We start from the raw sequence: 26513 nt of genomic DNA, 5'->3' as shown, positions 1-26513 counted from the left end.
TGATGGCACACCTTCCTCTGGGTATGTTGGGGTGATGGCACATCCTTCCTCTCGGTTATGTTTTGAGTGGTGACACATCTTCTGGGTGATATTTGGGGTAAAGGTGTAACTTCTTCTGGGTTATATTTTTAGGGATGGGTACGTTTGATAGTGCAACCTCTTCCCAGCTGTATTTGGGGTGATCATGTGCCTCCTTCTGGGTTGTAGTTGGGGTCATGTCACACCTCCTTCTAGGTGATATCTGGGGTGATGGTACACCTCTTTCCAGGTGATATTTGGGGTGATGGTGAACCTCCTTCTGGGTCATATTTGGGGTGATGGAGAACCTCCTTCTGGGTCATATTTGGGGTGAAGACATGTCTTCTTCTGAGTCATATTTGGGAAGATGGCAACCTCCTTCTGGGTGATATTTGGGGTAAAGGCATGCCTTCTACTGGGTGATTTTTGGGGTGATGGCACATGTTCTTGTAGGTTGTATTTGGCGCAATGGCACACCGCCTTCTGGGTGATGGTGCACCTCCTTTTGGGTAATGACTGATCCCCCTTATATATGGGGTTCCCCCTCATATCTGTTCTTTCATACACTGACCTCCCTCATATATGTAAGACTCCCCCAGCCATGGTTGATGGCACACCACTTTCTGGGTGATATTTTGGGTGATGGCACACCTCCTTCTGGGTGACATTTGAGGTCATGATGAACCTCCTTCTGGGTGATATTTGGGGTGATGGAGAGCCTCCTTTTGGGTGACATATGAGGTCATGATGAACCTCCTTCTGGGTGATATTTGGGGTGATGGAGAGCCTCCTTTTGGGTGACATATGAGGTCATGATGAACCTCCTTCTGGGTGATATTTGGGGTGAAAGATACTTCTTCTTCAGGGTGATATTTGGGGTGATGGCAAACCTCCTTCTGGCTAATATTTTGGGAGATGGCACACCTTCAGGGTGATATTTGCTGTAATGATAATGAATTCATATATGGGGATCCCTCTCAGCCATGTTTTTTCACACACTGATCCCCTCATATATGGGGGTTCTCCTCAGCCATGTTCTTCACACACTGATCCCCTCATATATGGGGGTTCTCCTCAGCCATGTTTTTTCACACACTGATCCCCTCATATATGGGGGTCCTCCTCAGCCATGTTTTTTCACACACTGATCCCCTCATATATGGGGGTTCTCCTCAGCCATGTTTTTTCACACACTGATCCCCTCATATATGGGGGTCATCCTCAGCCATGTTTTTTCACACACTGATCCCCTCATATATGGGGGTCCTCCTCAGCCATGTTTTTTCACACACTGATCCCCTCATATATGGGGGTTCTCCTCAGCCATGTTTTTTCACACACTGATCCCCCTCATATATATTTTTCACACACTAAGCCCCCTCAGCACAGGATGGAGCCGGGCCCGGTCATATCTGGCCTCAGTCAGACGTGTCCTGGGCTCAGACATGGCCGTCCTCCTTCTCCATTCTGTCTCCGAGGGGGAACAGGAATGAGCTCTCCTTCCTGGAGGGGATAAAACTAGTGGGCGGAGTCTCTTGCCGTCTCGCAGCCAGTGAGCGGCCAGGAAACGCAGAGCGACGTGCCGACTCGCCAATCCTACTCCGGCTACAGGTGACTGCCAGGCAGCTCGACCAATGGGCGGGAGAGATGCTTGGCGGGCTTGGTCTCTGCAGTAAGGGAGTCATGTGCGTTCGGCCAACCAATCAGCTACGTCTTCGTGGGGGGATGGTAGTTGAAGAAAAGGCTCCTTCGCCATCCGGGGGCGTATCCCTTCCCCCTGAAGAAAGCCAATGGCGCTTCAAACCGGTCTGCTGCCGGGTTGAGTGGCAGGCTCGCCGCCCAATCAGAGAGGCGGAGCACTGAGAAGCACGTCCTACGTTGCAGTAAGACCGTCAAGAGCCGGCCAATGGGAGCGCTGTTGGGCGTGGCTGCCAGGTGGATATATAAAGGGTGGTCACCGGCTTCGAGGAAGCTTCCGCTCTGAGGATGTCTGCGAGCTACGATAACCGGTGAGTGTGGGGGACAGCGGAGGGCCCGGGGCCCCTGGGAGGATATACATAGAGTGGCGGGTCACAGAGGGAGTGGGGTGAGGTATATTCGGTGATTTTGTCTCCTCAGGGCGGATTCCTCACCCGACCTTCAATGTCACCCGGGTGGGGGGAGGGGGGCCTCGCCTCATTACACCGGGACACCCGCCACACGTGGTCTCCTCCCCCTGCCGGGCTCTGATGGCGACCTCCGCCCGGTGCACGTGGGCGCCCGATACCGAATGTGGGGGAAGGGGAGAGAGACAAGATGGCCGCCGGGATGGGGGAGGGGGAACTTTCCTCTAAGATGGCGGACACTTCCGGTGATGCACGTGGACACCGGGTGGAGGAGGGGGCGCTCTACAGCCATGGAATCCGTCACCCATCGGAGGACTACAACCCCCAGCGTGGATTATTTTATATTATGGGGGAGACATTGTGGGTGCGGTGTACTGAGGACTACCACCCCCAGTGTGGTCCTATAGGGGGCGACATAGTGCTGACTACTGCCAGCATGGCCTTACAGGGGGTGAGTGTACTGAGGACTACAACCCCCAGCATGGCCCTACAGGGGGGTGAGTGTACTGAGGACTACAACCCCCAGCATGGCTGTATTGGTGTTATGGGGGGACTACAACCCTCACCATGGCCCTATAGGGAGTGGGTGTATGATGGACTACAACCCCCACTGTGGCCCTATAGGGGGTGACATAGTACTGACTGCTAGCGTGGCCCTACAGGGGGTGAGTTTACTGGAGACTACAACCCCCAGCATGGCTGAATTGGTGTTATGGGGGGACTACAACCCCCAGCATGGCTCTATAGGGGGTGTTATATAGTAATGAGGACTACAAAGCCCACCATGGCCTTACAGGGAGTGGGTGTACAATGGAATACAACCCCCAGTATGGCTGAATTGGTATTATGGGGGACTACAACCCCCCAGCATGGCTCTATAGGGGGTGGTATATAGTACTGAGGACTACAACCCTCACCATGGCCCTACAGGGAGTGGGTGTATGATGGACTGCAACCCCCAGCATGGCCTAATCAGTATTATTGAGGATTACAACCCCCCCCAGCATTCCCTATGAGGGGGTGGTATATATTACTGAGGACTGCCAACATGGCCCTCCCTGGGTTGGGTGTATTATGGACTACAACCCCCAGCATGGCTGATTTTGTGTAATGGGGGGGGGCTGTATCCCCCCTATAGGGGAGACATATATTACTGAGGACTACATCACCCAGCATGATGGTTTCTGTGCTAGCAGACTACAACCACCAGTATAGCCCTAGATCGGGCATTATGTAGGACTGAGGACTACAACTGCCAGCATGGCCGTATGATGGATGGACTGAGGACTGCAGCCCCCAGCATGGCTGATTCTGTGCTTTGGGCACTAGGGGGCGCTATATAGTACTGAGACCACCCCCAGCATAATTCTGTATTATGGGGGACTGCAATCCCCAGCAGGGGCTACAACCCTCTGCATGACAGATTGTTACCGGGGATGCACTACAACCCCTAGCATGGCCCTCTAGGTGGTGACATATAGAGGACTGCATGATTCTGTTATGGGGGGCTACAATCCCCAGCATGGCCCTAAATAGGGGCAACATTACAAAGGTCTACAACCCCCCCCCCCCCCCCCCCCCCCCCGCATGACAGGATTGTTACTGGGGGGGTGGACTACAACCCCTAGCATGGCCCTGTAGGCGGTGACGTATAATGGACAACCCCAGCATGATTCTGTATTATGGGGGACTACAATCCACAGCATGGCCCTGTAGGCTTCCGACATGGTACTGAGGACTACAACTCCCAGCATGGCTGATTCTTTACAATCCGCACCACGGATTGTAGCTTTTTGTGGTCCTATATAGGGGGTGACGTATTTAAGACTACAGCTCTCAGCCTGACTATTTCTTTATTGCAGGTGGACTACAATCCCTAGCAGTGCCCTATAGAGGGCAGCGTATAGGCCTGAGCAGTATAACTCCCAGTATGACATTCTGTATTTTGCGGTGGGACTACAGCTCTGAGTGTCCCCTGCAGGGGGGCATTGTTATACCGAGGCTTTATGGGTTGGACTACAACTCCCAGCATGGCCTGTGCAGAGATTTCTGATTAAATTGTCACTAGGGACTGCAACTCCCTGCATGAGGGTGATGGCTAGTATAATCTCCTCCTTTAGAGTGGATGGAGTATAACCCCTAGCAGTGGAATTTGGATAAGGGTTTGGTAATCTGGTAGGGGGGAGGACTCCTAATATAGGGGGGCGGTCACATTCCTTCCCATGTGTTGATGCAGTGTCCTCCATTCTGAGTTACTACAACTCCCATCACTTTAGAGGTCCATGGATCCTCCCCAGGGTATACAGTGTACTCTTCTGTTGCTGGGAATACTACAACACCCAGCATGGCCTGGAGGATTCAGGGTAATGATGGGGAGTCTACCGGTAGCTTAGAATTGTATGTACTATGTGTTGTACGTGTAGTTGGTACTACAACCCCCCCCCCCCATCCTGGACTGTAGTGGAATGTGCCCCCTCCTGATCTATAGATCTAGATGGGGCTGAGTGGTGGGTCACATGACCCTGGGTCCTCCAGTCCTCATTGTCCCCGATGGTTCTGGGCTCTGTCAGTCCTGCAGGGGTTACACAATGTGCATTAGTCAGCGGGATGACTAAGCCGGGGGATGGGTTATCGCTGGGCTCCAGCCTGGGGGAGGGTGGGGGTCCTGTGTAACTCGGCGCGTCTCAGGTATCCGCCCAATGTTCTATGCCTGTGTGACGTCACGCTGTCATACATTCCCGAGAACGCTCCGCCCCTGGAAACCATCCTCATTAGTCTATTAACTCCTCGTGTGCAGCCTATCTGAGACGTATCTACGTCATTGAGGTTTTCCACTGCTACTGGGCCCTGGCAACCAGGCTGTACTGGGCCACCAGTCCCCAGAGGTCCTGGATGGAATCACGGGGAAGCTGTACTGGGCCACCAGTCCCCAGAGGTCCTGGATGGGATCACGGGGAAGCTGTACTGGGCCACCAGTCCCCAGAGGTCCTGGATGGGATCACGGGGAAGCTGTACTGGGCCACCGGAGGTCCTGGATGGCATCCCAGGGAGGCTGTACTGGGCCCCCTATATCGCTCGGTCTGGGTAATAACCCCTCGTCACATGTCATGGTCGGAGGAGGCTCCCACGCAGCCCCCCAAAAAAATCTAGGACTTGAGAAATTGTAGGTGCAAATCTAGTGCAAGGTTTGTTGGGTGGCCTAGCATGTATAGAACTGGTGCAGTTCCCCTGTAAAGTGGATCTGTTCTAGAAACCAAGGAGTGTCATTGCAGGGCCATTAGTATCCAGTGACATCTGATGGTTTCTGTCATGTCAGCTGCCGGATCGTTTACTTTATATTCTTCTTGGAGATGCTGTGTGGCAACAAGGCAAAGGGCAAACGTACATCTTGGGTCAGCTTGGAGCCCCTCTGTAGGGTCAGTGATGACTGGGACTCTATGGGATCAGTGTGGACTGGTGGTTCTTCTTGGGTTTCTTCATTGTTGATTGACCCATGGGCTCAGTGGTGACTCTTGGGTCCCTCTATGGGTTTAGTTGTGGGTTTAGTTCTTCTATAGATTCAGGGGTTACTCTGTCTAGGGATCAACCGATTATCAATGGGGCCAATATTCACTTTAGTATCGGTCAAAACTTGCCGATATGACCAATATTGTTTCAAGTGGTTATGTCTGCAGCTGCAGGTATCACCCCGGTATGGTTTTAGAGCGGACGGTCGGCTTTCTTGTAATGACTGATACGGCTAAAAAGCCGCTTGGTGGTTACAGGCAGCAGAAGGGGACCCTCCTGTTACTCCAGCTGGGTCTCCTATCCCCTATGGCACATATACCAGCTGGCCAAAGACCCGAACAAAGCTGGAATTGGCTCCTAACGGGTCTCCGATGTAGTAACCTGGAAGTGGTCATGACTCCACTTGTGGATACTGGAGCCTTAAGAGCCGGTTCACACTGTCGCAGTGGGTCGCCTGCCATAGATTAGCACAGGACCCGTTCTAATAGGATCGACACAAGTCGCTCAGACTTGGAAAAGGGGTCCTGTACTACTTTGGGGCGACCTGCATTGACTTCAATGATATGAAGTCCGTGCCAGCCGCTCCGAGGTCGCAGTGCAAGCTGCGCACCGCAACTTCACGGGTCGCCCCTATGTGAACCGGCTCTTTAAGGTGCCAGATTTTATAACAATTACATTATTCAAAACAATCAAACTTTGCGGTTTGAATGCTTTTAAGTGCAGAGGAGGGGTTTTGGGTCTTGTAGATCCCCCCCCCCCCTCCATAAAGAGTACCTGTCATTGCCTATTACTGTTTCAGGAGTACAAGATGTTTACATTCCTTTTGACGGCAATAAAACTGATTAAAAAAAAAATTTTAAATGAGTGTAAAAAAAATAAGCTTGGTGTGCAGAATTCTGGCCTGAAGAGGGGGCCAGAATATCCGTATCGGCCTTGAAAAACTGATGTCGGTCAATTCTCTACTAATGTCTCATGGGATCAATGTTGACTGATTCTTTGCGATTTTTCATGGCTTGCCCATGGGGTCAGTGGTGACTGGCTCACGTTGGGTTCCTCTATGGGTTTGGTGGCTGCTGGTTCTTGGGTTCCTCTTAATGGTTTGGTTGATTTTGATTGGGTTCCTATCGGTTTGGTGGTTGCTGGTTCTTGGGTTCTTCTAATGGTTCGGTGGTTGATTTTCATTGGGTTCCTCTATGGGTTTGGTGGTTGCTGGTTCTTGGGTTCCTCTATGGCGGTGATGGTGAACCTTGGCACCCTAGATGTTTTGAAACTACATTTCCCATGATGCTCATGCACTGTGCAGTGTAGTTGAGCGTCATGGGAAATGTAGTTCCCAAACATCTGGGGTGGTAGTTGGTTCTTTCAGTGAGCCCCAGCCGAGACCTTGGGGTTGAGTGGTCGGTGATGCTGTGGCTGCTCTGCCATGTTGGGTTGGGGGTTGTAGAGCACTGTGGACCAGTAAGGTCACTTCTGAGCTCAAAGCATTGTGGGAGGGGAGTGGTTGGCAAAGGGGCAATATCTGCTCCTCCGATAAGGCACTTTTGATGACGTTGCTTTTATTGGTCATGTTATCTGTAGGGGAGGGTTTTTTTCTTGGCTGCCAATGTAAGGTGTTATTTGCGTTGACTGCCATGCTAATACCCTGATTTGTAGCCGTCACAATTATTGGCTGGGGTTTCCTAGGACCCAAAGAGTACTTCTAAGTTTCCTCCTTTGCTAAAGGTTGAGAGCCTGGGCCAGACCTGAGGGACTGACCCCCCCCCCCCATATTCCCAATGGGCTTCACAGATTCTACAACAATTGTACTATTACTGGTCTGGTGTCATAGCAGTCATGTCTTCATGAAGTCTTCTCATACATGCGATGTGCCCTTTTTTCACAAGTTCTTGTTTTTGTTTTCCAGATCCAGAGACAATGGGCCCGAAGGTATGGAGCCCGATGGTATCATTGAGGTAAGTGGTAGTTTTCTACTTGTTTTTTAGGAAAGGTTTGCTTTTCTTCCTGGCTTCATGCCCTCCATCTAATGGTATTAAACTCAGGACACAAAGGTCTTAATTGACATTCCTGGAGTTCCATACTGCCAGACAATTCATGGAGAGCCTATGACAAGTAGGACATGTCGTGATCTCATAATGGGAGGTGGGGCCTTTACTTAGTATTTAATCATCACATTTACTGGTGTTGGATATTTGTGGTAGTATGAGTCGCCTCTGAAATCCTGGTACTGAATCACCGTATGTGGCAACCTGTGCCTTTTTGCAAATACCTGCACTCGGCAGGTCAGTGGCTCTGCAATGTTTCCAGCAAAGGATGATGCAGGTGCAATGGCAGCCCAGTGTACATCATTGAGGTGGGACTTGGAGGTTGTGGTGCCTTGTGTTCCTCCAAAGGTTCAGTGGTGACTTTCTTTGGGTTCCTTCGCAAGTTCCCCCTGTCACTGGGCAAGGGCGCATCAGGTGATGTGTGTCTTATATCTGGCAGGGGCAGAGTGACCCCCATATTCATCCCAGCACAGGTGTGTGTGGTCACTGTCAGCTGGTTCATGCTGTGGGGACAAACCTTACATGTACCATTAACTGGGGGGGGGGTTCTAGGGAATGTCTATGGAGCTGACCTCTTTGGGGTCCACCATAGCTTTAGTGGTGACTGGCGCTCTTTGGGGTCCGCCATAGCTTTAGTGGTGACTGGCGCTCTTTGGGGTCCGCCATAGCTTTAGTGGTGACTGGCGCTCTTTGGGGTCCGCCATAGCTTTAGTGGTGACTGGCGCTCTTTGGCGTCCGCCATAGCTTTAGTGGTGACTGGCGCTCTTTGGGGTCCGCCATAGCTTTAGTGGTGACTGGCGCTCTTTGGGGTCCGCCATAGCTTTAGTGGTGACTGGCGCTCTTTGGCGTCCGCCATAGCTTTAGTGGTGACTGGCGCTCTTTGGGGTCCGCCATAGGTTCAGTGTTGACTGGCGCTCTTTGGAGTCCGCCATAGGTTCATTAGATGTGTTGGGTTATGACATGTGCTACATTGTGTTATGGTGTGATTAAGCCTGGGACTGTTTTTTGAGAATGTATTGGGGGGGGGGGGAGGGGGGTTGTATTGATTGGGCCATCAGCTAAACCCTTGTTTTCTCTGCAGAGTAACTGGAATGAGGTGGTGGACAGTTTTGACGATATGAACCTGTCAGAGTCTCTACTGAGAGGGATTTACGCCTATGGTTTCGAGAAACCGTCTGCTATCCAGCAGCGAGCTATTCTACCTTGTATCAAGGGTAAGTTGAAACATTCCCCCCCCCCACCATGTCTTTCCATTCTTCAGAACTAATCCAATAGCGCGGTGTTCAGATCCATTGTGCAGCACACTGCTCTGTCCTCTCCGGGGTGGTGATGTGAGTGGTCTGCATGAGGTTCCGGGTGGGCTGCAACTGCTGTTCCATCCTAGAAGGGTGGAGGTGATATTTGGTAGTTGCATGCAGTCCAGGTCTTTGGGTTTCCTCTACGTTCCCCCCTGGATTTTGACGCACTTGGGTTACATCCCCCCTGGCTTGGCAGGTTGGCTCTCTCCCATGGCTTGGCACACTTGGGTTATTTCCCCATGGCTTGGGTTATGTCCCCATGGAGTGGCACACTTGGGTTATGTCACCCCTGGCTTGGGTTGCAATGGAAGAAATGGGAGTCCAGGCAGTGTGGGGGGAAAATTGACATGCCCATGTAGGTTCTCCTTACAGGCTCTCTGACACTTTTTCCCAGCAAGCTATAAAGTGAGCTTCTTACCATTCTCCCATAGAGTAGTCATAACTTTTCATCCTGATTGAACTTTGGGGGTCGTCATAGTTGGCCATTTATATGCATTAGAATGGAGAAGAAACACAGGTGGTCTAGTGCAGCCATAGTAAGCTTGCGGTCTCTCTGCAGGTTATGATGTCATCGCTCAGGCTCAGTCTGGAACTGGGAAAACAGCCACATTTGCCATTTCCATCCTCCAGCAAATTGAGCTGGATATGAAGGCTACACAAGCCCTGGTCCTGGCCCCAACCCGAGAGTTGGCCCAGCAGGTGAGTACAGAGTGACGTGTGGATGGGATGATTGGATGGTGCTCTTGTGTGGATGGGAGGGCCTATCGACTCCTGTTGGTGGGATGGTGAAGTGAGCAGACCCATGGCTAACATGTATGACCTAACCATGGTTGAGATGGTTTCCGCTTGGTACGTTAGACTCCTGTTTGAAGTGTGGATTTCACATGGTGATATGAAGTGGATGCACTTAGTCTGAGCTCTTTAAGTGGTTCTTTTGCAACAAAGGGGCTCTGCAGTCCCTTAGAAAACAATGAAAGCTACCTACAGCACCACCTACTGGCTCAAACCATAGCTACAACTATGAATATACAATGTCTGTGGATTTAGTTTACATCAGTGACTGTTCCTTTTCAGATCCAAAAGGTGGTGATGGCGCTGGGAGACTACATGGGCGCCTCCTGCCACGCCTGTATCGGTGGCACCAACGTGCGGGCAGAGGTACAGAAGCTCCAATCGGAAGCTCCACACATAGTGGTCGGCACTCCGGGAAGAGTATTCGACATGTTGAACAGGCGATACCTGTGTAAGTATCACTGGGGTGTCTTGCACTGGGCAAGGGCACTGGGGTGGCTTCCTCCCTCCCCCTGTCACTGGGCAAGGGCGCATCAGGTGATGTGTGTCTTATATCTGGCAGGGGTAGAGTGACCCCCATATTCATCCCAGCACAGGTGTTTGTGGTCACTGTCAGCTGGTTCATGCTATGGGGACATGAAGTACCATGAATTTGGGTGGAGGGTTCTAGGGAATGTCTATGGAGCTGACCCTCCCCCTTAGTTCTGCTTGTTGGATATATGGTGGTGTCCCGCATAGTCTAACCCAACTTGTGTTCCCTTCCAGCTCCCAAATACATCAAGATGTTTGTTCTGGACGAGGCTGATGAAATGTTGAGCCGAGGTTTCAAGGACCAGATCTACGATATTTTCCAGAAGCTGAGCAGTAACGCTCAGGTAAGGGGGGATTGCTGTGGCATTGCATTGATTTGGGTTGGCGGAGGGCTCATGATGCCTGGGGGGGGGTTGTTGGACAGACCTTGCTGGAGTGGGGGGGGGGGCCTCTGCATGAAGAACTGTTGGGTCCTGCTGGAATGTGGCCGGACTAGTTCCAGTAGCTGGGAAATGTCTGCTCTGTTGGGTTGCTTTAATGATGATATCCCATGCGTGTCATCTGAAGCCCAGGTCTCCCTCTTGCGGCAGCTCTCTGGTCTGCGTCTTGCCGGCCAGAACAGTCTGCCCCAGAGGATTCTGGGCGATGATCACACCACCTTGTCTGAAAGCAACCTTATCTATGGAATCCTAGCCTTGCCATTGGAGGAGAGGCAGCCTTTTAATTCGATCTTGTCTTTGTCTAGGTGGTGCTGCTCTCAGCCACCATGCCCTCTGACGTGTTGGAGGTGACGAAAAAGTTCATGAGGGACCCGATTCGTATCCTGGTAAAGAAGGAAGAGCTGACTCTGGAGGGTATCCGGCAGTTCTACATCAACGTGGAGCGTGAGGTGGGTGTCACCCTTCCCTATCAATAACCCCTCCCCTTTCCCTGTCACTGGGCAAGGATGCGTCACGTGATGGCGTGTATTCTTATATCTGACAGGGGTATATAATACAACCCCATATTCATCCCAGCGCAGCTGCTCAGTCACTGTCAGCTGGTTCATGCTGTGGGGACAGATTTACCTTGGACCATGGTGGCCTTGCCTTGGTTTGTACCCCAGTTGGGAGGATATTTGTGTGATCAATCTGTCTGTCTTTTTCAGGAATGGAAGCTGGACACACTCTGCGATCTCTACGAGACGCTCACCATCACACAGGCTGTCATCTTTATAAACACCCGCCGGAAGGTCGACTGGCTGACGGAGAAGATGCATGCAAGAGACTTCACTGTGTCCGCTCTGGTGAGTTTTCTGATCTTTCAAACGTCTTCCCCTGTCACTGGGCAAGGACACGTCACGTGGCGTGTAGTCTTATATCTGACGGGGGTATAGAGTTCACCCATTTTCATCCCAGTGCAGCTCTTGTGGCTGTTGCTGGTTCATGCCATGGGGACATGAATACCATCGGCCGGGACATGTGTTCTAATACATCTCCCTTTTATTTCCAGCACGGCGACATGGACCAGAAGGAGAGAGATGTCATTATGAGAGAGTTCCGATCTGGATCCAGTCGTGTCCTCATTACTACAGATCTGCTGGTGAGTATCGCTGAACGTGCAGCCTATGGCCTTGACTAGAGACGGGTGCCACTGGGGAGCAGACTAGTCCTTGACTAGAGACTAATGTCGCCAGGGAGCAGCCTATGGCCTTGACTAGAGACGGGTGCAGCCGGGGAGCAGCCTAATGCCTTGACTAGAGGCGGGTGCCACTGGGGAGCAGCCTATGGCCTTGACTAGAGACAGGTGCAGCCTATGGCCTTGACTAGAGGCGGGTGCCACTGGGGAGCAGCCCATGGCCTTGACTAGACTGTTGCACCCAGTGAGCCGCCCATGGCCTTGACTAGAGACGGGGGCAGTCGGGGAGCAGCCTATGGCCTTGACTAGAGACGGGTGCCACTGGGGAGCAGCCTATGGCCTTGACTAGAGACAGGTGCAGCCTATGGCCTTGACTAGAGGCGGGTGCCACTGGGGAGCAGCCCATGGCCTTGACTAGACTGTTGCACCCAGTGAGCCGCCCATGGCCTTGACTAGAGACGGGGGCAGTCGGGGAGCAGCCTATGGCCTTGACTAGAGACGGGTGCCACTGGGGAGCAGCCTATGGCCTTGACTAGAGACGGGGGCAGTCGTGGAGCAGCCTATGGCCTTGACTAGAGACGGGGGCAGTAGTGGAGCAGCCTATGGCCTTGACTAGAGACGGGGGCAGTAGTGGAGCAGCCTATGGCCTTGACTAGAGACGGGGGCAGTCGTGGAGCAGCCTATGGCCTTGACTAGAGACGGGGGCAGCCTATGGCCTTGACTAGAGACCGGGGCCGTCAGGGAGCAGCCTATGATCTTGACTAGAGATGGGTGCTGCCACTTGTCTTGCATGTGCTTTTCTCCTGTACCTCTGGTCTGTAGAGTTGACCCCTTTGTTCCCTCCATGCAGGCTCGAGGAATTGATGTCCAGCAGGTCTCCTTGGTCATTAACTACGACTTGCCAACAAACAGAGAAAACTATATTCACAGGTAAGCAGCCATCGATTTATTGCATGTTGTACCCAAGAGATTCCCTCTCTGCCCAGCCTCCATGCTGAACGCGGACAGTAGACTCTTGGGAGATGAACCAGGACCATGCTCCACCGCGATTAACGCTGAACTGTCGCGTTTCGCAACTTAAACATGGCCTACACCACCATGAGTTGTCATGCTCCCCCTCTTATATGCTCCCCCCCTCTCTCTCCTTGCAGGATCGGCAGAGGCGGCCGTTTCGGTAGGAAAGGTGTTGCCATCAACATGGTGACCGAGGAAGACAAACGCACCCTGAAGGACATTGAGACTTTTTACAACACAACCGTTGAAGAGATGCCAATGAACGTGGCGGATCTCATCTGAACCTCCCCGAGGAGAGATTTAATGAAAAAAGAACAAAAAAATAGTATAACTGAAAATACAAAAAACATCCTTTCTGCCTTTGGCGGCCCCCCACAAGGGTACCCAGGCAGGGAGGAGGCATACAGCTTTCTATTAAGCCCCTTTAACGTTTGGGCTTCCCCCATTCCCTTCCCCCACCCCTGTATGACTTTAAATGATTTATATTACTTTTTTGTTTTTTCAAATAAATGTTATTTTGAGGTATTGTGACCGTAAAACATTGTTTGTGTTTCTTCTGTGAACTGAACACTAACTCCTCCCTTCCCCCCCTCCCTCTGTACCCCCCAAAATGTGTTTCCCCACCAAATCAGAGGACCAAACAATCACTACCCATCCTCCAATCAGGCTGCTATCAATTCGGACTTCAAAAAACATTTTATTTTTTCAAATTTCCCCCAAAATACTATAAAATTGTCGCCTTTTTTCTTTGCTTTTTCTGTATAGTATTTATTAAATAAAACAAATTTTTTTTTGCAACATAGTTTGTCTCTTTTTGCTTGTCCCCACCCCCTCCATTCCCTGTCATCCCGATTACCCCCCCCAAAACTAAGCAGCTGCTGCCCCTCTCCTCCCCTCCCTTCCCCCAACCTCCCCATATAGGGCTGGCTTTGGTGGGAAATATACATTGCAGAAACATTGATGTGATTTCTAAATTCTGATGCAAGTTTTGAGCTTTGGGGTGTGCATGCCAACCTGAGCTGTGATTGGACACAGCAGAAGATTTCAGCTGAAACCTGCTGCTCGGCTGTGTCCAATCCCAGTTCGGGGTTTACAAAATAACTGTACAGGGAATCTAGTTGGAATTCGGGGAGGAAAAAAAGTCAGATCAAAGTCAAAGCTGCACAGTTAAGGCACCTTTCACATTTCTGCAACTTGTGATTTTACCCCCCCCCCCTCCATGTTACAGGATGTGTATTAGAGAGCCGTTCCTACTGACACTAGAGGTCACTGCAACTTCTGACAAGATTCCTAAAATACTTTTGATGCGATTTTGGTTCAGAGAGTGTAGTCGCACCACTTTCTCGTGTGAAAGGAGCCTAATCTCTTGATTGCCCCTAGATGCACAGTGGAGAGTAGGACCCCCCCCATTAGTCAGTTCACACTAAGGCGACACGACTCTACTACTTCGGGGGTGACTTGTGCACTGCCATGCACCACGACTGTGCACTGCCATGCACCACGACTGTGCACATAATGGAAGTCTATGCAAGTCACCCCGAAGTAGTACAGGACCCTTTTTCTAAGTCAGAGCCACTTGTGTTGCTCCTATTAGAACCGGTCCTGTAGCGGTCAATGGACCACGACTTGTCAGCCTGAGTGGACCGGCTCTTGGGGAGAATAACCCTTTTTTCTCCTTTCTACCATTATTGAAAATAAAAAAAATCTCATTTTTGGCTGTCCCCAGAAAAGAGGGGAAATCTTCCAATGGGGGACATGCCTAAAATTCCACCTTTCCAGGAGTTGCCTCACTTCCTGTTTATGGGACAGGAAGTGACTGCAGGTCTTCCCAATGAGGCATGACAAAACAAACCTTGCTCTATTCAAAATGGGGTGGGGGGACCCCCTAAGGTTTTTACTTGAACCCTCCCCTAAGGTTTTTACTTGAACCCTCCCCTAAGGTTTTTACTTGAACCCTCCCCTAAGGTTTTTACTTGAACCCTCCCCTAAGGTTTTTACTTGAACCCTCCCCTAAGGTTTTTACTTGAACCCCCCCAAGCATACAATATCACAAATCACTATTAGTCACTAGTGATGGCAGTGTCAGTTGGCCCTAGATTGTCAGCCACACTATCGGTCCCTCTAGAAGTCTCTGATCCCTGCCATTACCAGGTTAGCATCTAAAAGCTGTGTAATTCCAGTATATATCCCAGTTTGTAGATTCTATAATGTTCACACACAAACCAATCAATATACAACTTGTTTTTATTACCAGATGTAGCAGAATACATTTTGACCAACATTGAACATTTCATTTTATTGGATGTTTTAAGATGGTAAAATTTTTTTCTGTAAAATTAAAAAACAAAAACCCAGTGGGGATCAAATGCCACCAAGGAAAGTTGGGGGGGGGGGGGGGAGAATTATGTAAATGTTTGTGTAGTGTTATATGAGCGTGCAATTGCCAAGTAGCGCAGTGCCGTATAGCAAAAAGTGGCCTGGTCATGACGGGAGGTAAACCTGTTAATAATGATTAAACTCCAAGTCCTTGGATCATCTGGTGCTACTCTGCACTTCTGTCCTAACGTGGACAACTCAACTAATTGTTCGGGACAGTACGGGAAGTGATTAACATTTTTGGCAGGGTCAGCGAGTATTTGCATATCGGATGTAAGTTAGTCCATATTTAACGGACCAAATAAGTTGTTTTGGGTTTGCATATACCCGAGGAGGAGGCTAGGAGCTCTTGGCGGAGGAGGCTAGGATCTCCTGGTTGTACAGGATTGGTAGTCAACCATGGGTTTCACACTGCTACCTTCAGGTGATAGGACACTGGTGAAAACCTTGGTAGGACTGCACCTAGTTTACACTTACACCCACATCAACTGCTGTGTAGCCATTTTATTGGTTAGGTCCTCCTTTTTGTAGAAGGGCTTTCTATTTTATCAACCAGTTCCTGACGGATACCTCCAGGACTTAACTTGGGGGACAGCCTGTAATTATCTTAGGGTCCTGGATTCTACGTTGGGTGCTCAACCTGGGCAAGTAGTGCAGATAGCTGTGGTGTGGTATACTGGTGGTTCATAGACCCTGAAGAAGCCTGGACACCTTTAATGGGCCCAGTGATATGAATAAGGTAAGACTGGGACTCTGTTTGGGACTGTCCCTTGCCTGGCTCACTGCTGCAACTTGAGTTCAAACTTGCATGACAAGTCACAGCCCATTAATTGTAATTGGTGCAACTCAAATCGCTCTAGCATAGAAAAAAGTTTCTGCACTACTTTTGGTGCAACTTCAATAGGACTTCCTTAACAGAAGTCGTGCAGGGATGTCTGTTTCAAAAGTCACAGCAGTGTGAAGCGAAGCTAAAGATCAGTGGTATCCATATTCCCCTGTGCTTGCTTTTACCCAGCCCTTGGTTGGCTATTTCATCCACTGACACCAGCGATGGGACACGGTTCTTTCCCAGTGACACCAGTGATGGGACACGGTTCCTCCCCAAAAATGCCCATCCCAGGGTGGGACATGGTGTCATCGCCCCCCCCCCCCCCCCCCCCAAAAGACGCCCATTCCAGGATGGGTCACGGTTCCTCCCCAAAAACACCCATCCCAGGGTGGAACCCGGTTCCTCTCCAAAGACCCCCATCCCAGGATGCGACACGGTTCCTCCCCAATGACGCCCATCACTGGATGGGACACGGTTCCCCCCCCCAAAGACACCCATCCCAGGATGGGGACACGGTTCCTCTCCAAAGACCCCCATCACAGGATGGGACACGGTTCCTCCCCAATGACGCCCATCACAGGATGGGACACGGTTCCTCCCCTAAAGACGCCCATCTCAGGATGGGACACGGTTCCTCCCCTAAAGACGCCCATCCCAGGATGGGTACACGATTCCTCCCCCAATGATGCCCATCCCAGGATGGGACACGGTTCATCTCCAAAGACGCCCATCCCAGGATGGAACACGGTTCCTCCCCCAAAGACACCCATCCCAGGATGGAACACGGTTCCTCCCCCAAAGACACCCATCCCAGGATGGAACACGTTTCCTCCCCCAAAGACCACCCATCACAGGATGGGACACGGTTCCTCTCCAAAGACCCCCATCCCAGGATGGGACACGGTTCCTCCCCAATGACGCCCATCCCAGGATGGGTCACGGTTCCTCCTCAATGATACCAAAGACTGGGCACAGTTTACTCCCATTGATGCTGGAACATTTTCTACTCCTGCTGGCCACAGTCTGGCTCCTCCCCCCTCCAAGGAAGTAAGTTGGCCCTTTGTTTAGAAAGTTTGGAGCCCCATGTTTTAGTTCAGGGGTGTCCAAACTTTTTTCAAAGAAGGGCCAGATTTGATGAAGTGAACATGCGTGAGGGCCGACCATTTTGCCTAACATTCTTTGGACTGTTTAAAATTAAATGCAAATTAACTATTTTATGCAAAGTTTATTACAAACGGCATACTTTTTATTTCGTCACATGAATGACAAATCTAAACGTGTTAAATCACTCCGCCTTTCATATCTGAAGGCCAGATGAATAAAATAAACCCAAGAAGCTGAAATATATGTTAGGAACATTGTAAAGTACATTAAATATTATTGGTATTAAAGGTTGTCTGTCAACTTTTTAAGTTAAAAAAATATGAACAGGAACATAACACCAAGTATACATGTTGTGTCCAAATATATTTATAACTGACTTAGACCAACTGATATTTTACAATGTATTCATCTCAATTTGGAGCATGCGTGCTCCCTAATCAGTCACACAAGGGTTAACCATATATAAGCGCTATATGAACCCGCTGATGATGATTAATGATGGCAGCAATAATAGTCATGAATGATGCCAATGTAGTAAATGGAACATGGAAAAGTTTTATTCAAAGTCAGTTCCATGTATGTATAAAACAGCAGTACGCCTTGTACAATGGCCCCCGCTGGATCTGCAATGGTGAAGCCAAAATATGGGTGTAACGGAACAGGGCACCCCTGACCGGGTACCTCCGTTGACAGATGCTCCTAGTGCTTTCCAAGGGCTCCAAGCACTCCACCAGACATCGGTAACATTATGGAGGGAGCTAACACCTGTGCAGCGTCCCCATATGAGAAGGAGAGAGTTACTTCACCCTCAATCTAGAGTCCTGTCTCTTATTGGGGGAATCTGCTGCAAGGGATTGCTATGTCCTCCATACTCCCTTGGATAATCACTAAGCTCTTGTAAGAGCTTGTTCTGCTGCACTCTCTGGGGAAAGAGAGTGTTGGAAGAATTGTCTGAGTCAGGAATCTTTCATAAATGTAGCTGAAGTAATGTATATATGAACCTATTTGTAGGTTGTGATGCCTCAGGTCAGGTATGGGATTTTATGGGATACCTGACCTGAGGCATCACAACCTACAAATAATCTCTCGGGATGGTGGCAGAAAACGACTATTAAACTTCCAATGTAAGATCCAAAACCCCATTTTTTCAACGTATATATGAACCTATAAATGTAGATAGAAGTTATACTTTATGTAAATTACAGTTAGAGTGATGCTTTATGATTAGCTTGTTTTGAGACACACATTCCTTGCTTTGCCTGTATGAAGGGGAGGGAAGTTCACTTTCTTACTTCGCAGAGAGAAGACCTTGAGAGATAACAGGACAAGACTTCCATATGGAGAATACAGCGAGCAATTACTAGCGAGATTGCAAACAGCCCCACATATGAGCCATTAACTCTTAATTTAACAGAGGAAGAAGTGGACATTGATTGGATGAATTATACTATTACACCTCGGACCAGCCCAGAACACACCTATGCTTCATACATATTCATTATTATAAAAAGTTCATGTTCTATTGTCTTGGTAGATTTTTATGCATGAGACAGGCTGCTGACTTAACTCTGTATATATCTCCATGCGCATGTAAAAAAACAAATTCCTCTTGTTTTCCAAAATCACCGGATCAGAGTTTTTCCTACAGAGAGGTTCACCCACAGGAACCTGGAGCCTTGTCGTAGGTCCAGGGTGGGTAGGAGATTGCGAGACCCTAACTAAGCTGCAGTGGTTCGTGGGGTCTGAAGTGGTTACAGTGTCTGGTGGAGTGCTTGGAGCCCCTCGGGAAGCACTAGGAGCATCTGTCAACGGAGGTACCCAGTCAGGGGTGCCCTCTTCCGTTACAATGGGGTTAAAAACACAGCTTGGTGACCATCCAGTGTGTGTGTGTGTGAAGGCATAAAACCAGCCAGGAACAATGCAGCAGTGTGGACAGTTGTGCCTTTGCTCAGGCTGTGAGGAGATAACGGAATGCCTCAATCCTGGACAGGGAAGGGTGGAAAAGGGGTCACACAATGCCCGGTATAGGAGGCAAGGAGGATCGCTGTCTGTGGTCGTTCTGATTACCCACGATGTGTCCTGACCGGAATGGGGACCCGAATGTGACGTGAGACTGGGGGAAGGAGGACCAAAACGAGGCTTAAACTGCTCTAGAGCCACTGGTGGTGAACGCCATTCGCGGTGACCCAATGCATGGGAGCATGAGGAGTGCCAGCTTCTTGTATGGTTGTCCTGACAACTTTTCAATATGTAGTTCATTCATGACTATTATTGCTGCCATCAATAATCATCATTGGTGGGTTCATATAGCGCTTATATGTATGTAGAGGACTGCTGGATATTATACTTTAAGGATTCCCCTGAGATACCCGTAGCAACTGTTTGCAGAAACTTAACACTTTAGGTCCTTGGCTCAGTCAATGATCAGTCTAGGGCAGAGGTCAGGAACCTTTTTGGCTGAGAGAGCCATGAACACCACATATTTTCAAATGTAATTCCGTGAGAGCCGTACACTATATTTCAGGGGTCAGGAACCTTTATTTAATATTCATATTCATGGGCCGCAGCTATACAGTGAGTAGATGGAGCCATGTGAAAGTGCCTGGAGTCCGGTTGGGAAGAGAGCAGAGCAGGCAGGTATGCAATGAGGCCGGAGTGGTGAAGCGCCTGCAGGCCTGCGAGTGATGTAGATGACTATAAGCCCTGAGAAAATAGCAGCTGGCCATTGAAGGCCTCAGAAGTGGATGTGAGAGGCAGCTCCCGCGGGTCCCCGGTTGTGTCAGAGGTGAAGGATATTGTGTCTGTCGGGGCACAGGGAGCGGATGGCAAGTCTCCTTACCGGGCAGTGATTGCCAAGGCCCTCAGGTGCACAGCACACGAGCTGACGGCAGTACCGCGAGTAGGCCGCAGGGTCCGTAGCGCGGCAATCCGGTCACCCAGAGACAAACTGAGGGTAGCGGTGGGTAGCCCACAAAGTGTACCGTCAATGGGTGCACCGGGCAAAGGTACGCGGATGGCACTAGATTGAGTGGTAGACTCGGCAGAGCTCTGGGACTACGCGTCCAGCGCGGCTCACGTCCGGACACGCCCCCCTTTATTAAAGATTTGTCTGCGAGCCAGATGCAGCCATCAAAAGAGCCACGTCTGGCTCGCGAGCCATAGGTTCCCTACCCCTGGTCTAGGGGTTGTTGTTTTTGGGGATAGGAGAAGGGATGAGCGATGAGTGGGATAATCCAACTGGTAACTTTTCACAATGCTGAGGACATCTAGCTTTAGAATGCAGCAAGGTCGCAACTTCATCCTGCCACTTGAATGAGGGTAAGTGCTTCTATAGTTTTTATCTTCGGGGTACCCCCTTTCTCTCTCTGGGCTAGCTGACATCCGTCCACTGACTCTACACTCAGGAGTGGTCCCCTTCCTGGGCAGGCTCCTGGGCAAGTTCCTCTTTACTCACGGACACTGTTTTTCCAGATTCTCCTGTGCCCCAACTCCTGTAGTCAGCTCTCCTGGACCTCTGGGTTCAGCCTCACACTCCTGGTACACCAGGCCGGACCGCCTGTGACCACCACCAACTTGCAGAAGAGGAGGCAGCCGCCACCCTCCTCCGGGACCTGGCTTCCCACCCAGAGACCTCTACCTCATGTGCCCGTGACTTTTTATACCCTGACCCATAATGCACCACTGTCTGTGCCAACCCCTGGGACAGTACAAAAAGCCTGTGTATCATTGGCCAGGTTTCCTCCAGCATCTAACGTGCCTCCCCATTGGATCAGCTTGGGACACTCCCTGAGAGCAAATGAGTTACACACTGAGCAGACCTAACTACCAATCCTGCTCCCTGATAAGCAGAGTGCACATAGGTTTTGCCTGCTGCTCTTCTGATAAGCAGACAGAGCCAAAACTACTCTTTTTACCTAGCACCTAACTGGGAGGGTGCTACATATGGTTAACCCTTGTGTGACCGATACTTTTGAACATCCCTCCTGGTGTGTTTTGTTTCCACTGATCTGCTACTTGACCCCGGGGTGTTATGCCAATTATCATGGAGAGGACGCTTGGTCCTGTCATACTAGCGCCGGGTTTATTTGTGTTTTTTAGTGCTCCCCTATTAGGCTAAGTCCGAGGCCATATTGAGGAAGGTATAGTAAGCTTGCGGGGGCGGGTGGTGGGTGTTAACAATAGTGTATTCACAAGTAACAGGAAAAACCGGAATTGGATGCAGCGGGCCGGGATGGACCATCATTTTGAGTATGTAATTTAAACAGTAGCATATATAAGAGAATGTATTAAATAAATGGTAAGAGAACTAATATGGCATACGTGCAGTCCCGCGGTGTTGAAAGATCCCAGGGGCCCTGAGCAGCGCTCGGGGATTCACAGGGGCCACAACAATTGATTTTTTCAAAATTACCTGCGGGGCTGTATTAAAGCGGCCCATGGGCCGGACTTTTGGCATGCCTGTTTTAGATGAAATGCCTTGAATAGACAGCCCCACAGTGCCTGGGAGGGACGTAGGAAGTCACTTTGTGTTACTCCCAGTTTTAATTTGGTTTTGGCCCATTAAGTAATGGAGTATTCTGTCCAGTTCTGGTCGCCAGTCCTCAGGAGGGATGTGTTGGAGCTGGAGAGAGTCCAGAGAAGGGCATCTAAACTAATTAGGGGATTGGAGGACCTTAATTATGAAGAGCGTCTGCAATCGCTTGATTTATTCTCCCTGGAGAAGAGACGCCTGAGAGGGGACATGATAGCAATTTAGAAATACCTCAATGGTGATCTCAGCATAGAAAAACAACTATTCAGTCGGAAGTATTGCATGAGGACTCAAGGGCACACAATGCGATTAGAGGAGACGTGGGGGGTTCTTTACTGTTAGGGCTACAAGATTGTGGAATTCTCTACCACAAGAGGTGGTTTCTGCGGGAAGTATGGTGGCTTTCAAAAGACTCTTAGACGTACATCTCAAGGATCAGAACATTCAGGGGTATGAGAGATGATTACGGCTACACACATCTACACAGGTTGAACTGGATGGACTATTGTCTTTATTCAGCCTCACCTACTATGTAATATCAACTTGTATTTTTTTTGTTTTGTTTTTTTTTTTCTATCCGGGCTTCAGGTTTGACCCTGTCTCTGAAGACTTGATGCAAAAGCCTAGCTGTGTTGAAGTACTGACGGGCCTCATCATTTCGGCACAATTTTAAATTTCTCACATCCATTGAATCCACCACAGAAAGGGTTAAAGAAGAACTCCGGGGAAAACAAAATGTCTCCCAAGCTGTGGGGCTGCGCCTGCACTGCATGGGTGAACTGCTTGTTTTGTCCAAGGACGCATCAAAAGGCTATACTTACCTGATCCTACAGGAAAACAGTGCTCGCCCTCGTCCAGCGGTAGACTGTTCCTGCTGTCCTCAAGTCCAGAGTCGGTCTACGGGCGTGATGACATCAGCAACAGTCCATTCACAGGGGGGAGAGCAGGAGCGGCTTAGATAAGTATATCTCTGCTCTCTCCTCATCCCTAGGCAAGAATGAGCAGTTAATCTATGCAGTGCGGGCACAGCCCCACTGCATGGGAAAATAGTTTCCCCCTTCATCTTCCAGGACAGCTACTTAGAGAGATTATTGGCTCCGTCTTCTACAGGAAACACAAATCACACACAATTTAAAAAGCCCTCCCCTTCCTCTGACCCTCAGTTTTTTTTGTGTTTCCAGACCTCCAGGAGTACACGCACCGAAATGTTTGTTTTTTTTCTTGGGTCTGGTTATTGTGGTTGGCAGACCCCACTTTCTTTAGGTTACAGGTGTAAGACTAGTTGTGGCTTGTCTACTATATCCTCCTATTATTCTGAGGGTTCCCCCTTGAAGTGTTACTTGCCTTAGTCTGGTAGGGCAACTTTCACAAATCGGCTCCCCTTGAGGCTCTGAGGTATGTCCCACTAGGTGCACCGGGGGAGAGGACCATGTGTGAGCGCCTCTTCATGCTGCCTTCTCCTCGGGTGTACCAAAATGGCGTCTGATGTCACACTTCTGAAAGTAGCGAGGCATGCTTTCAGATGCGGAGATTCCTATCTCCCCAATGGCCGATGGGAATAAGGGCTGCTATTTTGCTGTAGGAGTCCTCAGAGTGGCTTAAGCAGTGGAGCATTGTCCTGGTCAACGAGGCATTCACCAGCAGAGCACACCGGGGTTTTTCTTCCAACTCAAAATCCACAGGGTCCGAACAATTCCTACGAGCCCTAAGGTATTGGCCCGTCGGAATTCCCTGGACCAATGGTCTAGGATGAAAACTGTCCGCATGTAGAAGACTATTGGTAGCCATCAATTTCCTATACAATTTGGTTTTTACTGGCTGGTTGGTGATCTCTATTTCCAAGTCAAGGAAGGTCACCCTCTCACGGTGCCATTCACTAGTAAATTTGAGGTTATATGGATTCACTGCCAGTTGCTTCATCAAATTTCCTCGGGAGTCCCTGTTCTATTCTAGACAGCCGTAAATTGGTCACAAGAAAAATTTATGGCAAAGTCTGGAAGACGTTTGTGACCTGGCAGAATAAGGCTGGAATTGATTCCTTTTCCATTCCCTCTATCCTGGATTACAGGAGGGAGTTGAGAAGGGGCCTTCTGTTAGTACCCTAAAAGTACATATTTCTGCCCTGTCACTTTTCCGAGATGCCAGGCTGGCCGAGAATCCATTGATTAAAAGTAGTGATCGACCGATATCGTTTTTTTAATACCGATACCAATATTTTGGTCATCGGATATCGTTATCGGCCGATATTTTCGGACATTAAAAATTTTTTTTTTTTAGGTACTCCTTGTGGAGGGAAACCCCTCCCTGGCAGTGAAAAGCATTCAAAATGCCAAGTTTGGCTTTTTTGAATGCTGTCAGGTTTTTTGTGAAAAGTGATGTCATGCTATCACTTCCGGGTTTTTTACATGGAAGCCCGGGTCTTCTCTTTCAGAAGTGGCAGCGGTGGAGGTAGGATGCCCAGGTCTCCCGGTGGGACGGGAGATCCGGGAGAGCCGTGGCAGGTGGCAGGAGGGGGGACGTCCCCTCCCGCTCCTTGTAATGACAGCCGGGCGGCTTGACAGACGCATCGGTTGTCATTACAAGTCAGCCGACCATCGGCTATGGACACCGGTATCAGGGTGATGCCTCTAGGTGCAGGCATCACCCCGGTACATGCACTTTCCCTAAATATCAGTAACCTCAGGGGCCAATTCCGATATATAGGGGAAAGTGCATATCGGCCCCCGATATAGCAGTGTTGCCAATAATCGGTCGATCTCTAATTAAAAGTTTTCTTTTATCTCAAGCCAGACATACTCCTAGATTAGTTGTACAGATACCTCCTTGGAATCTGTCTTTAGTGCTGAATGCGCTTACTAAAGCTTCCTTCGAGCCCTTGAGTGAGAGTTCCTTTGAGTTAGTATCTATGAAGATAGCCTTTCTTTTAGCCATCATTTCGGGCATAAGGATTTCAGATTTAGAGTCCCTTTCCTATAAGGACTAGGGATGATCGAACTTTTGAAAAGTTCGGTTCGACCAGAACACCCGAACTTCTCAAAATTCGGCCCGGATTTCAGAACCCCATTGAAATCAATGGGACCCGAACTTCGGTAATCAAAAAACACCATTTGAAGCCCTAAAACCCAATAAATGCCCCTAAAAAGTGCCTAGGGTTCTGGGTCATGCCCCAGGGACTATTAATCACACAAAAAAGAGTTCTTAAAAATTGTCATTTTTGACAGAGAGCCAATTATTGAAAAAAAATGAGATTTCTTTGGATTTAGTGTCTGGGCATTTTTTTGGGGTCTGTGGAGGCAGGCAAAACATCTGAACTTCTGTATAGGGGTATATATATACACACATACTTATATGTATTTTACACTTACACATATATAGGTGTGATAGGAGCGGAGCCATATTGGTGTTAATTATTTCATTAGCGCAAGTATAGTGTTCTGCTACTTTCACACCTATATATGTGTAGGTGTATATATACATATAAGTATGTGTGTATATATATACCCCTATACACAAGTTCAGATGTTTTGCCTGACTCCAAACATGTACTCAAAAAAGCCTTATAAACGCCTGCAGCAAAAAGCAGGCTGACAGGCGAGAAGCCATATCGCTGTTTTGTAAGTGACCTAAGAGAAACAATCTTTTCTCTATAGCGGTCACCCTGACATGGAAGGGTTTGGTCACCCTGCCATAGCAGTCAGAGTCAGTTCACCCTACACTACACTACGGTCACCCTGGCACTTAACACTTTCCCTACAGAAACTAGATTTTTGAATCTAACTAAAGTAGAAAATAGCACCCTAACTACACTAGATATCCCTTTCCTCACACTAATAAATGCTAAATGACACTTTTGAAGCAGAAGTAACAGAACTGCTTCCACTCTCTTCCATGTCCCTGTATTTCAATGCTAGGAATTTGACGGGGCTATCTTATATACTAGGGGGCGTATTCATTAATGATTGGCCTATGGACCCCCTAGTCACTCCAATCACATTCCTAGCATTCTCCTGCCCCCTCAATTGGCTTTTACTAATGGTTCTGGTCCAATCACGGGCTTTTAAAGCCCATTTCCTGTCCCATTGCATTTTGGTCGGTTCTGGTTGCCGAATTCCGAACTTTTTCAGCAAAAAGTTCGGAATTCGGCCGAACCTCGAACAGCCAATGTTCGGGTCGAGCCGATGGTCGACCCAAACCGTTCGATCATCCCTAATAAGGACCCTTTTTGAGTATTTTGGATGACAGGGCGGTTATTAAGCCAGACTCCCTGTATTTACCTAAGGTTTCCTCCAGGTTTCACAGGTCACAAGAGGTAATCCTTCGTAGTTTTTGTACCTCCCCCAGAAACCCGGAGAAAGAAATAGTTTGTTTGTCTTGATGTTAGAAGATGCCTTCTTCGTTATTTAGAAATGACCAGTGAATTAGAAAATCGTCTCAGCTTCTAGTTTCCTATAATGTGTCCAAGAGGGGGTTTAGGGCCTCCAGGAGCTCCATTGCTCGGTGGATCAGGGATACCATTTGTGAAGCTTACAGTTCTTCAGGTTAGGCCCCTCCTAACAGAATTAGGACGCATTCTACTACAGTAGATCTTTGGCCACATCTTGGGCAGAAAGAGCAGGAGCATTGTGGGAAGAAATTTCCAGGGCTGCGGTTTCGTCTTCTTCTCATGCGTTCATCAGGCATTATAGAGTGCAAATGGCTCTCCAGCCAGGACCTCTCCTTTTGAAGATAAGTGTTGCAGACTGTCGTCCC

The 26513-nt window shown here is 49.3% G+C and overlaps 1 protein-coding gene and 1 pseudogene across 2 annotated transcripts in view; one reads left to right on the top strand and one right to left on the bottom strand.

Annotated features, from left to right (window-relative positions):
- Positions 1-1928: 1928 nt before the first annotated feature.
- Positions 1929-13463, top strand: EIF4A1 (eukaryotic translation initiation factor 4A1). Its single transcript, XM_082252974.1, has 11 exons — positions 1929-2027; positions 7534-7582; positions 8754-8886; positions 9530-9669; positions 10045-10213; positions 10528-10637; positions 11039-11182; positions 11441-11578; positions 11785-11874; positions 12761-12840; positions 13062-13463. Exons 1-11 carry the CDS (start codon positions 2005-2007, stop codon positions 13204-13206), a joined length of 1221 nt encoding a protein of 406 aa, XP_082109100.1. The 5' UTR covers positions 1929-2004; the 3' UTR covers positions 13207-13463.
- Positions 5865-26513, bottom strand: part of LOC309552161 — a 517672-nt pseudogene continuing 497023 nt past the window's right edge. The window contains exon 4 of the transcript XR_014226186.1: positions 5865-5891. The product of XR_014226186.1 is annotated as an uncharacterized misc_RNA (transcript). The remainder of the gene's footprint in view (positions 5892-26513) is intronic.

The sequence above is a fragment of the Pelophylax lessonae genome, assembly GCF_965119305.1.
Source record: "Pelophylax lessonae genome assembly, chromosome: 4".
NCBI classification, from domain to species: Eukaryota; Metazoa; Chordata; class Amphibia; order Anura; family Ranidae; genus Pelophylax; species Pelophylax lessonae.
Note: the sequence above shows the minus strand (reverse complement) of the source record. Positions and strands in the feature narration are given on the sequence as shown.

Excerpts from the sequence above, each read along its gene's own strand:
- EIF4A1 (XM_082252974.1), top strand. The coding sequence starts at position 2,005 with ATGTCTGCGAGCTACGATAACCG. Across the intron at positions 7,583-8,753 it reads AGCCCGATGGTATCATTGAG|AGTAACTGGAATGAGGTGGT; the intron begins GTAAGTGGTAGT and ends TTTTCTCTGCAG. Across the intron at positions 10,638-11,038 it reads AGCTGAGCAGTAACGCTCAG|GTGGTGCTGCTCTCAGCCAC; the intron begins GTAAGGGGGGAT and ends GTCTTTGTCTAG.